Source organism: Lagopus leucura, unplaced genomic scaffold (assembly GCF_019238085.1).
Source record: "Lagopus leucura isolate 7727_CA_CO unplaced genomic scaffold, USGS_WTPT01 Super-Scaffold_100159, whole genome shotgun sequence".
NCBI classification, from domain to species: Eukaryota; Metazoa; Chordata; class Aves; order Galliformes; family Phasianidae; genus Lagopus; species Lagopus leucura.
The window spans coordinates 8,092,310-8,108,140 of record NW_024962335.1 but is presented as its reverse complement, the minus strand read 5'-3'; the positions used below and the strand labels follow the sequence as shown (position 1 = coordinate 8,108,140).

General features: G+C 35.6%; 1 protein-coding gene across 1 annotated transcript in view; it reads right to left on the bottom strand.

The window, feature by feature from the left end:
* Nucleotides 1-246: 246 nt before the first annotated feature.
* Nucleotides 247-15,831, bottom strand: part of CFAP54 (cilia and flagella associated protein 54) — a 105,531-nt gene continuing 89,946 nt past the window's right edge. Inside the window, exons 61-69 of the mRNA XM_042889930.1 lie at nt 15,277-15,372; nt 14,647-14,788; nt 11,668-11,862; nt 9,841-10,049; nt 6,698-6,871; nt 5,224-5,330; nt 4,200-4,386; nt 2,785-2,862; nt 247-366 (exon numbers count right to left, since the gene is read on the bottom strand). Coding sequence (XP_042745864.1) covers nt 247-366; nt 2,785-2,862; nt 4,200-4,386; nt 5,224-5,330; nt 6,698-6,871; nt 9,841-10,049; nt 11,668-11,862; nt 14,647-14,788; nt 15,277-15,372 — 1,308 coding nt within the window. The remainder of the gene's footprint in view (nt 367-2,784; nt 2,863-4,199; nt 4,387-5,223; nt 5,331-6,697; nt 6,872-9,840; nt 10,050-11,667; nt 11,863-14,646; nt 14,789-15,276; nt 15,373-15,831) is intronic.

The window sequence follows — 15,831 nt, the reverse complement described above, 5'->3', positions numbered from 1 at the left end:
AAAGATAGAAAATCCCCAACAAGCAAACTCACAGATTCTTAATCTCCTTTTTCAGAAAGTACCTTTAGTACATTTAATTCCTAAAAACATATTTTAATTTTTAAAATTTAATTTTCAAATAGTTGAAAATGACCTAAAAATGAAAATGATAAAACACATTAGAAGCCAAATGAAGTTGTTAAGACCGGAACTGAAGTCAGAATGTTTAACAACCAGCAATTGATTGAGTTACTGCAAAAACAGAATTTATTGGAAAAGAGAAATGATCCAACTGAAAAGACTTTCTTCAGTTATTGTACAACCATTTGCAAGATCAAACATATCTTCCAAACTCGCTATTGATTGCAAAGTAATGTCAAATGGAATCTGAAAAACAGGAAAATAAATATCCACGAAGTCACTTTATTTAGTGTATAGCTACGAGAAAGTACATACATACAATATTCAAATATCTCATATTAAAGATCTACAACCAAAGGAATAGTTAGAAATGCTTATTGCCTCAATATAAGTTTGTGATTAATTACATTTCTAACTTGAAACCAGAAGCTTAGGGTTAAGAGGAGGAAAATTCTGTCATCTGTAGGTAAAATGAAAATATTAGGAAAGAGCAGAAAGAATGATTAGCTATTTGGAAGGTTATTCCCAGGATGAGAAATTGGAAGAACTGAGTTAGCTGTAACCAGTGAAACAGTGGGCACTGATAAGTTGTTTTGTGTGCCCACCAGACATGGAAAAGAGCTATTTAGCTGATTTTACAACAAAAATGATTATTATGATATTAAGAAAAACTAACTGTAGGAAGGGAAGCATTAGAAGAGGCATTAGAGAGGTTAATTTTTAATGCAATTATTTTATTGAGAAATTTGCTTTTAACAGTTAAAATTGGAACTCCCAAGCATAATACTTTATTATCTCCCTCAAGGACATAGCTATTCATTAACTAACTTTAAAAACAAGCTAGTGAATCAATTTTTATCCTTAGAAAATGAACAGTAAAATAATTTTAAATGAATAATTCAATGAAAAAGCATATTTTCCCCTTTGAAATGTAACTCAGTGCTAAAGCAAAAGCACCAGAAGACACATGAAGAGAAAAACGAGAATCAAAAAAGAGAAACTGGAAACATGAGAGAAGTTGAAGTGTGACAGCTGAGAGAATGAGAAAACAAATACCACAAATTAGAACCGACTTTGCCCAATTAATTCACAAAAGACCAGCAACAAAAAAAGTGAACAGAGATGAAAAATCAATGTAAAACTGCATATAAGTAATGTATTTTCTGCTTTTTCCTGTGTGTTTGAAAACAAAGGGAACGTACTACCCTGTAGCATACATAACTCTGTGCTGAGATTTCCATCCTTTGCAAAGAAGACTGGGCAGTGCACACATACAACTTCTTTGAAAGTTTGGAGAAAGTACATAGAAATATTCTATACATAACAAATTGCTAAGGAATCTACTAGTTCATCTGGCTCCAGAGAAGAATGAAGATACTCCAAGTCTTTAATGATAAGGCTTCACTGGCTCAATCAAATCCCCCATATGTAATAGACAGAATAAAACAGAGCACACAACACCATGCCCTTACTGGAAGGACACTGCTAAATCTTGCTCTCTCATTTTCATTACAGACCCACAAAAAGAAGCTACGTGAAGGATTCATGAGAATTTACAAGTCTGGGAGGTCCATGGGGTTCTAGGTGTGCTCAGCTGCACCTTTGCCTAGGTTTTTGTCAAATCCGTACAGTGGAAGGTGTTTCAGTGGGACTGTTGAAAGTACAGCTTTGCACAATGAATGTGCATGTATGCTCTGACTTGGGTGAATAGAGTGTTATGAAGATCTGGGATTCAGGTGGGAGAGACCTCCAGGATAGATAAATTAGCAAGAATGGTGCAATATATATAATAGGGGAATAGAAAACTTGCAAGACCAGCCTGCGGGATGCACAGAGCAGCATTAATGATTTTCTCTTCAATAAGAGAAGGCCACTAGCCAAACTCTAGATAAAACTAGGTATTTCCTTTTGGTAAAAAAGAGCTACCTGACTACAAAGGAGTATAACTGAAACCTTATCTATTAATCATTCTATTTTGAGCAATTATAGGCAAGATATTTGAGGATTACTCAGGTGGTATCATAGCTATGGATTCAAAAATCTCCTTTGGAGCTTCTTGAGCCTTAGCAGCTCTGCTCCTCTACTGATCCTCTGGAATGGCTGAGAACACTGAGCAGAATTATTGCTTGCTATGGGCCAGGTCCCATCATCTCCTGTTCCCATGGACTACTCTGGGATACTCAACTAAAATAAAAATTTGAATACAACAGCATGGACAAGAAAATGGTATGCTGTCTCTGTGGACATGTCATTGGAAAGGCAGAAGAAGGTAGAGAAAATAGATGGAAAACCCAAATAACTGAAAAAAGACAGGGATGGAAGTAAATTGTGTTTGGCAATTGCATCGTGGAAATTCAATAGAGGCCACGTAAACGATGACCAGAGAATGGTGGATAAACTAGATAAATTCCCTGTGAGTGAGATTAATTTTGAATGCATTTTTGTATCTATAAAAAGGTGGCTCTAACGGTAACAGTATTCACAGCTGGCAATCATGCACATTTGTATTTTATTTGTAAAGATAGAAAAAGAACAGAAAGCCCAGCAATGGATGAGAAAAGAACTGAAAGATACTTACCCATGGTAAAATCCATGCTTCAGCCGAGCTAAATAATTGTTTTTACTTTAGAAAACACATTTTTACTATTAATGGGAATAGCATACCTCAGTTAATGGCAAGGTCATGACTGGAACAGCAGAGAGCAGAGCTTTGACTTCAGATAAGCACCTTATAGCCATTTCCTAGTGGAATACACAAGAGAAAATGGACCTGCTATCAGTCTCTTCTGCTAAGCTAACAAATGGTTTGGATTTACAACATTTTCCAGAACGATCAAGATTTTTCTTTTTCTAGTTGAATTCATGGAAAAAAATTTGTATAGTTTCATTAAAAAATTAAATTTCAAAAAATTGTGTTTGTTGTTCAAAGATAAGAGCCTCACTGTTTTTACTCAGCTAAAATTGCTTCTGGCTCAGATACAAAATCCAACACACACATGCTTTTGCTACTTGTTTACAGAAGATGTTATAAACTCTCTGACAAGATGTTGTTTCTACATGTCTAATACATGGCATGTCAATCTTATTAGTATTCAAAATGTTGCTTTTCCAATTACTGCCATATATTAATGAAAGTCTGAGCAAAAACCTTCAGGTAATCAGAAATCCCCACTAAAGGACAGCTCTGTCTACTGTCCCGAAAACACTATATGCTGTGATTGGCCAAAACATCATTTGTTTTCCAAGCTGGTAAAAAATACAGCTTCGTAATAATGGCGCAGTGCACAATTGTCACTGTTTCATAGCATCCATCAGACCAAATGACAGCCTCTACATCATTAATCATTTCATATAATAGATATAAAGAGAATCCTGTCACATGATAAATGTCTCTCACTTTGAAAATAAACGTCTATTTTGCCTTGGCATTTATCAAGCAGCAGTTATGCTGTGGCAACATTCTATTCCATTGACATTATCTCAAAGAGACCACATGGAAAATTCTGAAATTACCTCTTTTGTGTATGTATGTTGGGGGAGTTATTTGGTTGCAGACCATATTCAACCTTTTTAATAATAAAAAAAGAGGAAGGTGGCATAGAGAAAATGGAAATAAATTCACTGCCAATTTTACTTCACTCTCAATAGTGTTGTTACAAGGTTCCTATTTCAGAAACCATCACTCCCCACTTTGCATTGAAGATGCATAACTGATTTTTAAAAACCACTTTTGGGTTGATCTCCATGCTAATTTAACACCGTGCCAAGCATTTTCAAATGTAGATTGCTCTAAATTAGGCATCGATTTTCCAATTTCTCTCCCTGAAGATGTAGCTTGTATTTCCAAGGGGAAGGCTGAACACGCCTGGTATTTCTATAAAGCACCAAGCAATATGTGAGGAGGAGAAAAAGTAAAACAGTAAATGAAAAGTGAAAATATTTCAACATTCCTTGAAAAGAGAGAGGCAAATTTAATCTTCTATGTCTGCCTTCCAAGTTACCTGTCATTTATTTTCCCAAAATAGACATTTTAAATAAAACTGTCAGACATATTTAAGAGCAGAATTCTTCTTACATACTTCTGCTTTTTCATCAAGATGCACTCTTGCAATATTCATTTCAGTTTTTTCTGAAGGACTTGTTTTCAGCGTTTCATTTTGTTCAAGAAAACCTGTAGGTTCTGCAGCTGAAGAGTTTCCCAAACTTTGCATCAGCATTTCAACTTGATGTTTCAGATTAGATAATTTCTCTCTCAAAGAAATAATTCTGAAATACAAGATTTTTAAAAATTGTTTTAATAAATCAATGGATTGCAATTAAAGTGGCCTAGCTTAAATTATGTACTGATTAGGTCGTAGATTTTCTTTCATTTCAAGATTGATCTCATAGTTTTACAATAAAATTTCCATTAAAGTGAGTGGAAATATGCAATGCATTATCTTTTTTGCATTAAAACAGTAGGAAGCAGCATTTTAAGAAAGTCTCTCTAATGAAAAACAAAACAAAACAAAACAAAACCCTCATTCAGCCAGCGCAAAGTGGGTTGGCAAAGGGCTGGCTGGGTGCCAGAGGCAGCTGTTAGTTCTTGTCCGATTCGTCCTTCCACTCCATCTGTTGAACAGTTCCAAAAATTCTGGGGTAAATGAGTGACAAGAAGGAAGTCAAGAAAAATGCCACTGAATATTAAATACAGGGCTGTGTCTGGGGCTACAGCTGAGATAAACCCTTGCAGACTGAGAACTGTATGGGAAGAAGAGAGTAGCTGATCCTATGAGAGACTGGCAATAACTGCTTGGACTGGTTCTTAAATTTACTAGCATTTTCTTCGGTTGCTATGCCAGTGTAATATAATTAACATATGCTACTCAGTTCCTTAAGAAACCAATCTAAAAGACTGCAATACTCTGAAGACACATGCTTGGACAGGTTTAATTCCGTGCACACCTTACAATTTTTATAGAGAGAGTCTCCAAAAAGCCAGAATGGATGCTTTTAGAAGACTTACAGCTCTTTGATGTTTTGTATTTTATCTTTTCTAGTCCTAATCATTGTCTGATATTTAATATGGCATGAAATATCAGGACAAAGTCAGTGATTACTTACCTCACTAATGGAATCCACAACTGACCTGAAAACACAGACATTGAACTGAAAAACTTGACATTGCTGATCTGGACAGGCTCTGTATTATAAGCATAAAGCAGCAAAATCTGTAAAAGAGATGAAATAGGTAAGCTATAATGTAGTATGGTGTAGTAGACCTGAGCTATTTCAGCAATACTGGATGATAATTACTATCAAATTCAGTGTACTGATAAAGATTTAGATGACTGACTTTCATAAAAAAGGTAGTGGCTGAGATCCTCTGAATTTGTACTACAATCAGTTTTTATAGATACTAAAGCAATTTATTAAGGGATATAATTTATATGGCTTTGAAAATGAGGTGTACTCTATAGAGTTGCCGTTAAAATCTCAGCCCAGTCCTGATCCTAGTCAATCAATTCTACTTACATTCAGTTCAAAAGTTCCTGCTTCAAGTAAGCTGAACAGAGAGCTTTTACTGAGTTTCAAAGGGCAATTATTTATGTTTCCCATATGACCTTGTGCATGGCTGTCATCACACTAAAATTAAATCCATGAACTGCACGTAACTCACCAGCCTAATACAGCAGCATCAAGATCAGAGCACAAGATGATGAACTAGAATGTTCTATTCTTTCACTGAATTAATCTTCTGTACGATTAAATGTATGCTCCTAGTAGTAGCTGAATATATTGGCTATATAGAAAGTGTCAAGAATATGGCATTCATAAACAAGTTATTTTCAAAGGTTGTCTCCAGATCTCCACTGTTCTGTAAGGCCCAGTTGAAATAACTTAGAAAACTACATTGAATAAGACATTCTTTGCATAACTTCACATAGCTTTATTAGCTTTCTAGCAGATATGAAAAGGATCTAGTAAAAATTTTGACATTGATCTGCTGAGCCAAAACATTTGGAGACAGTGGGTATCAGAAATTGTACCTACATGCAATTCCCTTGTTTAAAGACAACATGGCTTCCCTCTCCCAGTCTCTCACTTCAACACAAACCTGCAGCTCCTCTTGCCTTTCATTTTCAATCTGATTTCTTAGGGGAATGTGGTCCAAGAAACCCTATTTTCTCTGCATATGCATACGTTGGCTTTTCTGACAGCCTCCCATCAAACACTGCTGTTTGAATATCTTTAACCTTCAGCCTAATTTCAAAGAAGGGTGATCTCATCCAAATTTAACATAGTGGAGGCCTTAATGACTTCAATGTCTTGCAAAAGGCATGAATACAATATGGCCTGGAGGCTCTGCATCACCTCCAATATTTTCCTTTGGCCTGTCACCAAATGATTGTCAGAGTGTTCTGTGTCTTGCATAGCAGTTTTGTGTCAGAGTAAATTAATAGCTCTCTGCTGTCCAGCTGGATAAGTGACATAGGTATAACTCAGTTTAAAAGCTGTTCATTGATGGCACAATATTGATTAGAAATGAAACTTAATTTGTTTTAATACATAAGGAACTGCTTTGGTGTAGTTATACCTTAGTCTCCGTATCATTGGTTGGCTTTGCCAGAGGAGGAATATACCACTGAATGATAATTTCTTTATTTGAAGCATTTGTTGCCCTACTCTCTGTCTGACCGTCTGCTTCTGTGATGGCAGAAACTGGAGAAGCTATCTTCACACACAAAATTCCAGAATTTTCAAGAGACGCCTGAAACACACACATACAAAACAGTAATAGTAATGATGATGACAATTTTTTTGGTGTGGCACGCATTTGCTTATAATAATCTACCATCCCTTAGTATCAGTATGACTTTCAGTCCTGAACAAATACATGCTTATTTAGAGAAACAGGTAATTTTAAAAGGTGTTAGTTTTACCAAGTGAAAGCATTGCAAAGTTCACCTGAAGCGATATTTCTAATGACAATACAAAGGACCTGGGCTGACTTAGACAGCTACAGTATCTGTGATTGCTATATCTGACTTGTGTTCCTCATGATTTTATCCTTTTTGTTAAAAAGTAAGATTTGACACACTCACCATACCAGAGTTATTGCTAAGAAAGCAAATGAACTGCTATCCGTATTGATAATTAAAAACAGATCTGAATGCCAGACTGATGTCTTATTTATGCTTAACTTTCTTTTTTTTTTTTTTTTTTTTTTTTTTGTCATTAGCTGTACTGCTAACAAAGAGTGATATTTACAAAAATGCAGTCATTTAATTTGTGAGGATTTTTCATATATATTATCTACTGAGATACATGTGGAACATTAGCAGGCATCACCCTTTGGACTTTCCATTTACCAAGGAAACAATTGGAGGAGTATTGGCAACCAACATTCATTTATTAATAAAAGCCTTTCAAAATTGCTAAAGATTTTATTTAAAGGCTGAACAGTGCCATGCCATTTCCAGTTTTAAAAGTGTTTTGCAGATCTGCAAAGAATAGAGGAGACTAAAAAATGGCATTTTGAGGGAATAGTGATGCTCTTTGGAGACATAGCATTGCTATCACTGATTCCAAAATATGAATACACCTGCCTGGAGCATTAGTTCTGGTTTTGAATACTTTGAATATTCATTGCTGAAGAAGCCTGGAGAATTTTACCCTACTCATTTTCAGAAAAATGCAGCTCATGACTGACATAAGGCAATAAATCTAACTGAGTGGAAGATGGATTTTTCACTCTGGCCTAATTGTACTTCACTGATGTGGCTTTATGAAGCGAAGATAAAGATGGAATCATGCATGCTATAGTCATGCATTTCAACACATTCATGTACTTTCATTATGGCATGGTACAATTAACTGGGGTTGATCCATGCTGCATAGATTGAGAATACCAAGGCAGTGTTAACCGTGGCTATATCCCATAGCCCATCACAAGTAGTGCTAGGTAACCCATCTAGAACAAGAACATTTTGTATTCAGAATCTTAGATTTTAGTTTTGGCAATTAATCACCCATGATCCTGCTAACGTGGAATGTGAAGAAAATTATCTGAAATAGACATACATCTACATGGAGGTGGAACACTATCGCCTGTGACACATCCTTCAATTAAAGGTCTCAGAAGTTCATTTTATGATATACAGAATCATAGAATGGCCTGGGTTGAAAAGGACCACAAAGATCATCTGGTTTCAACCCCCTGCTCTGTGCAGGGTTGCCAATCACCAGACCAAGCTGCCCAGAGCCACATCCAGCCTGGCCTTGAATGCCTTCAGGGATGGGGCATCCACAACTCCCTTGGGCATATTTTTTCTAAAATATGTGGTAGACTTTCTTTCTTCATGGAACTACATTTTTTGTTATTTATATCAGATTGACTCTCTTTGAGGAAAGATACTGTAACTGCTCTGGTCAAACTGGAGGGTTGCTGATTTACATACAACTATTTATCTATTTGACCTCCTTGAAAGTCTGAGAACAAGGAGCTGGCTTCAAGTGTTTCCATTCCTACATGCTATCATGGATTGGAGGACGGGGGGGGAAGTATGTAAAATGCCACTGGCACACAATTTTATTTGTAAACACCCTAACATACTTGGATTCTTTGTTCAGTAGAACTGAAAAAAACCACTTGTGAGACAAAAACAAGACACATGTACGTGAAACAATTTTGTACATAAAATTTACTCTTTCCAAAATTATTTGTACTGTTAAAAATACCAGTATCAAATTACAGTAACATTAAAAAAATAAAAAGAAACTTGCACAGTTTTCAGAATAGTTAAAGCTTCTAAAAATATTGTGATAAAAATCAATGAAGCTTAGAATTTAAAAAAGTAAGGGCTTTGTGCTTGTTAGCTGTCTGCAACAGTGAAGCTAACACACGATTATGTGGCTTGCACCTGTCACGAACATGACAGCAAGCTCTGAAGCTTATTATTCCAGGACAGTGTAATACTAATTATGTCAAAAGAAGAGCAGACAGAGTAAAATTATTTTTGATATACGACGGCTGTTACAAATGTCACATACCATATATTTACAATATATTCAGTGGCACAGTCAGCTCTTTGCTGGAAAATGAGTAATGATGTGCTGTCCAACACTGCAGAAAGTTCACCAACTCTAGAAGAGTTACTTTCAAAAAAGTATTTTTATTCACTTTGATAAAATAAAAAGTTCTCAATCCGCAAGGCTCTCCTGCCTCCATCTAACCCTGAGCAAAAGTAGACGGAAACTAAACCATAGAGAGTAAGCTGTCATTTTAATTTGTTTTAGTATTAAGATATTTATTATATGAGAAGTGGAATGGAGAAACTTGGAAGAAAGTTATTTTGAAACTGGATCTTCAAAGTCTTTTCCCATTCAGTGTTCAGTAAATATGCCATGGTCAGCGTAGACTCCAGAATTTCAATTTGGTATTTCTCTCAGTGGCATAGCCTGAGCTGCTTACATATCTGAAAGCTCAGATAGGCTGTTTGGAAGCCAGAAAAGACTGATTTTCTAGTCCAACGCTAGACAGAGAAAAAATTCTAACATGAATTAAATTTGAAACACATAGCTCCACCAAATTTTGAGAAAATGTACCTTCTGGATAATTAATTTCTTCCGTCAGCAGTGCTCCCAGAAACATCACCCCTGGAATTTGTGAGAATCTGAAGAGCTACACAACGCAACTGTAATACATACTTCTGAAAAATCCATGAGAACAGCAAATACCTTTGAAGAATCAGGTGGACTACCATGTGACACTTCTAAATCTTGTAGCTGTTCTGGGAAGCTCTCGAGACAACACACTGAATATTCAAATAAGTGTTTTTTGAGAAAGGAATGCATTTCTGCAACACGTAGAACAATCCGTGAGTCAAAAAGAGAATTCAAGCGTCCATCTCTTTCAGAAAGTGATCCAAGTCCTGATTTATGGGCAGCTTTGAAAAGAGATTATTTTTATTATGTTACCATTTGCCATTTAAATGTAAATTTTTAAAAAGTAAATTCATACCTTTTAAAATACAGTAAAATATGTAAATTATATAAATCAATTCAATAGCAAATAAATGCATTTCCAACAATTATACTGATTGTCCTTGAATATTGCTACAGTTTACATACTGCGAATTTTCACTAGAGACTTGATCATTAACAAAGCTCTGTCTAGATGTAGTAAGCAGTGTAAAGAGGAAGATGCATATTTGGGGTTTAGCAACTTAAATTTAGATGTGTAAGCATCAGTGTATTCACTAGACTTCTAAGCACCAACTAGAGTGAAGGCTTCTATACTTAGTCAAGATCATGAAAAGCAGCTCTTTTGTTCACCCAGAGTTAAATAACTAGTGGCTGATGAGCAACTCGTCAGGCTGCATCAACAATAACTGCAGCTGAGATACATACACACATTTTGATGCTTACCTGTAGACACCTTACTGTCTTTACAGTTCTGTGGTGAGGTACAATACTTTTCTTTCATATGATGCTACAAGGAAAAGATTCCAATCCTCTCTGTAATGATTAATTCAGAGTTGCTAAGTTTCTCTCCAGAGAAAGTCTACTACTGAAGCCTCAAACAAATCCCTGTATGTACAATCTGGTCTGATTCTTACTTATCAAAGCACCACTTCCACATCCAGCCCTGAAAGTAATAGATTCTTACTCTGGTTAAAAGCTTCTGTCTAGGTTTGTAGTGAAATAAACCAAGCACATAACGTCTGGGCATTTAGCCCAAATGCTCAGTAATGTTCAGCATTCAATTTAAATTACAGTCACTTTCCATCTTCACAAACAGACCTTCAAACTGAACTGCTCTTTTTCTGATCTGATTTAAATCTGACATACCTAAAATTAAAATAATACACAGCTTAAATTTGTGGGTTTTTTGTGTTTTTTTTTTGTTTGTTTGTTTTGTTTTTCTTTCTTTTTTTTTTTTTTTTTAATGCTCCAGAGATAGTGCAATGCTATAACACGATGGAAAACACAGCAATGACAGCAGGTAGCAGAGTCCCAGGCTGCAGCAAGTAAGGATAAGCCCAAGTGCAGCAGCTGCAAAAGGTAAAAAGCTATTTACCTTCAGAAGGCCTCAGGTAGGCAGAGATCTCCAGCAAGATCCCCTTGCCTCCATTGCCAGCCCTTACAGGAGATGTGGGAAGGGGTGGATTCTGATTGCACTCCTTCCAGTCACACAGGTAAAATTGCATGCACCTGAGCTCCCCTGGGTTGGCCTGCCTTCCCACCAGGTGTTCAATCACTGCTTCAAGCCCTGACTTAGCATTTCTGCTACAGATAGTAACAGAAATTAAGTTTTGAGGGATTCTTTTCATGGTATCTTTAAGGTCTGTGAATAACTATTAAAAAGGCAATGATACCTTTACCTACAACACTTGTACACTGATACAAGTTGTGACTTCAGTGAAGACTTTTCACTCTTATACAATTTAAAGAAAATAAAAATGAAACTTTCTCAGATTTTGGACTTAAAATCTGATACTTTAGGCCCATAAAAATCAGTGTGTCATCTACAGCAGTTTTCCAGAAGGAAGAAAAAAATCATACCAAATAGGTTTGTGTGACAAAGCCCTTTTATATAACTATGGTATCGAATTAGGTGAACCCATGTTATTATCTCTTTCTTCTGGCTGGAGCTGGTGTCAAGACATTCCATTCCTTCATTTTGGTTCTGCTCCTTTATGATTTGTTTATCTTCAGTAGAAGATGCTGTATGACTTCCACAAACAACATTGTATCCATCTGCAAATCCAGTAACAGATCAAAAATAGATGTTAAGCCAAAGGTTGCAATTCAAAACCTGTTTCTGCATTGTGTTGGAACTCGCTGTCTGTAACTAAAAAAGGAACTTGTGAACTCAATTATGTTTTTCATAAGAGGAATATTCTTCATATTGTTTCAGCACTTTTTGAACATTGTAAAGAAAATATTTCTCTAATCATAGCCAAGAATCTGAGTGATCCTGTCAAGAAAGATAGAAGGGCAGAGAACAGCTTTCCTCCTTCTCTCTCTCTGAGCTGTGGAAGAGCCAAGCAAATGCAGAAGTCACGGTGCTTTGTCTCCAATCTGTGGGCCACGCAGCCACCCATCTGCATCACAGTGTTCTGACTCATTAGTAATATAGCTATACATCATGTTTAGATCTATTTACAAATCTTTGTTAATTAAAACATTTAAATAAACCATTTAGCTTAAATTGAGATCTGTGTCCAGTCTCTGTCATCTAATGCTTACCCTGAATCTTTGAAATCCACAGCAAAACGCAATCCTACTCCTCTCTATTAGTGGAATCACAAAAGGCCAAAATAATTACACTACGTGCTCTCCTGTACAACTGGAGCCTGACATCACAAGTGAAGTTCAGACAGAAACCTATAAAAAAATCTGTGTATGTTTTGCCAGCACAAAATCTTTGCAAAGACTGGATTCCTCACTTCTTGTTCATATCCTGAGCCAAACTGTAGTTCCTAAGGGGCACGTTTTAGCTTTTTTTTTTTTTTTTTTTTTACACATTCTTTTTGCCTCCAAGCACAGTAAAAACCAAGAGACAGTAAAGGTTAGCAGGTAGCATTGTTACTCACTGAGGAGCAAACCGACATGATCAGCCTGAATGGGAAGGATTTCTGTTGCTCTTACGCGGAAGAAAAAGGTCTTGTAAGATCTAAGGAAAGCTCAGTACTGCAGAATGAGGATCCAAGCAATGATAGCTCAGCTCCACTCAAAAGAAATGTCTTACATTATACATGTAACAACAAGTGAACTGGAGTAGTAAATACATGATGAGAACTCAGTGAAACACAGGCATCCTAGCAAGTGTCATCAACTGCAGCTTTAGCAGATGAACATCCCAATGAGGCTGATCTGAACTTAGAACAGTTAGGCACTCAAAAATGTTTATTGTCAACTTCAATCCAATCCAGTTCCTTTTAGATATGAGTGGATTATCAATTAAATGTCTTCTTGACTATATATTAAAAAACTCTCTTTGTTTGATGCTGCCTAATAATCATACACAAAAAGAGGGGGGAAAAAGCAGTACAATTATCACTATCATAAACTATGATTTATACAATTTTATGCTGTATCAGTATTTCTCTATCAAAAGCCTACACACATCTTCTGATCTGTTTCTCATTTGAAATTGAACAAATATTTTGTTACTAGTAGTAAACTTCCAGAAAGTCATGTGTGCTTCCACAAAATCTGAATGCCTTTATTATTCCTAACACTTCACAGGTAAGTGTAAAAACAGAATTTACTTAAAATATCTACATTGTATATTATCAAAACTTAAACATTGTGTTTCATTAATGGCTGTAAAGAAAATATTTGCCATGCAGTGCTGATCGTTTCCATTTCAATTTATGTTTGTATATTTTGGCCTACTTTGCTTTTCTGCAGTTTCATTTTTCCCTGGACTGCCCAACTGTACTATCAGGATAAACGCCTTCTGCATTTGCTACAATAAAAAAAAAAAAGGATCCATAATTATAAGCAAATGGTGCTAGCACAAGACAATCAGATTGATGGGAGGTCTTAGCATAAAACACTTGATTTCATAAACCAATCAAAACACATATGTTTAAATGCTGTAAAGTAAGCAATCATTGCTCAGCTTTGCCAGCAACCATCAGGCAGAACAGTTCAATCTTTGTCAGCCATTTGAGATGACTGAAATGAAGCCACAGAACCAAAATTTTGTTACTAAATGTTTCCAAGTGTAAAAATAAACAGAATTCCTAATTGCATTCAATTTGTATTTTCTGAAAAACTTTCATTCCATCAAATCCAGTCATTATAAAATAACTGTTAAAGTTGGAAATAAACAAGGCAAAGACAGTTCCACAGAAAAGCCAGTGGAACAATCTCTAGTAGATAATACTAGATATTAGTATTAGTATTATTATTAATAGAACCTGAAGGGAACATTCTTATTAGCCTGAGTTTGACTTGTAAAATGCTGTATCTAGGCAAATAATTCAGCAAGAGGTGGGATTGTTTGTTTGGTTTGTTTGGTTTGCTGTTTTTTGTTATTGTTGTTTTGTTTCATTTTAGTGGGAAGCTATTCAACATCAACATTTCTTTGTAAAACCATAAGAAAAAGTGAAAATCTCCAAGGAAAAGCTGTATAGCTATGGAAAAACTGAGTGCTTGATAAAAAAAACTGTGATGACTGACTGGGGGCCACAAGTGGAAGCCTAGGGAAGCCTTGTAACAAAGGTCCATCTACGTTCCTAAAAGATGCGTGCTATTCCTTTCACTTTCTTTCTCTGATCCACAGGATGCAACCAGTGCCATTTTTCTTACCCTATCAAACACATAAACTGGCTGATATTGAGGATCCAAACCTCAATTAGTCAGGTGACCTAAACTGCGTATATCATGCTGTCAAGATTCAGCTTTTCCTTTCTAAATCTGACTTGCAGTTTTTATAAATGAAAAGTAGATGACAAATGTATAATTAGATTATAAGGCATATATTATTTCTTATTTAATGTTCTAATATTACTGGGCAGAAAATAATACCAGACAAGTAATCTCTGTATGAAGCAAGAAGATCCATGGAAGCAAATTCTGGGATTTTCTGCTGTACTGTATCCTTCACGTTGTTTTCTTTAATGCTCTCCATTCCAGTTAATAGCTGAGAGGCAACCACTGCTTCACTGACCTAAAAATAATATTTATTTTATTTAAGACCTGTTCACTGTGATATTTATACAGATTTTAAAATGTGAGACCAGCAAGCTAACAATGAAAAATTAATTATCCAACATATTATATTTTTTAAAGCATCTGTCATATGGTACATACTGTATTTAAATAAATCATTATTGTTGGCAGCTTAATTACTACACAAGTGATTTCAAATCAGATATCTTCACCCGTGTGCCACTGATGTCTACCCACACGTCAAATACATATGCACATATCAGGCACTGTGCTGTTATATTTGCATTTAATCAACATAGAGGCAAACAGGGTCATATCTGTCCATGAGAGATTAAATGCACCACTCACACAGTGTCCATTCTAATTTCCTCAAATTAAGACCCATGCCAGAAATTTCAGGGAGCCTTAATTCTTGTCTTGTTTTTGTGTGTACATTGTAAGAGATAAAACTAGACCAAAAAAAACTCTTTAGAATATTGTACCAACCTGTCTGGCTGCTCTTACTGCAATCCAACCTCGTACTTTACAGCCTTCTGATTTCAGAGCCTCACCAGGAGAGGAAGAAAGTTCTCCAGCAGAGATCTAAGGTTACACACCCATTCTTAATTATGATTCCAGATGTACTGTGGTAAAATACACTTTGATGGTAGCAAAAATTCTCAGACTTAAAGAATTGTTTCATTTAAAACTAAAAATCAGCATTGATTTTGTAAATCCATGGATTGAATGCTAAAATTTAAAAAGTTGCTCCTCTAAAAATTTTGTCAGAGCAGCTTATGCTATTACCCTCACTGTTCTATGGATTTTTGGTATAATTTTCCATTTTATACAATCTTAATTATTCTTTTATGTTAAACATTACACACTTAAAATGGTTACTAGGTGCTTTAACATGGTTAAAACCTTTTATATTTCTCATGTTTGTACTGGAAAAAAATAAAATCTAGTAACGTGTACGTATTACTACATAAAAATCATGTTAGAATGTTCCATGTTCTTTGCAAAGATAGAATGAACTAGTATAGAATCAGGAATGAAACC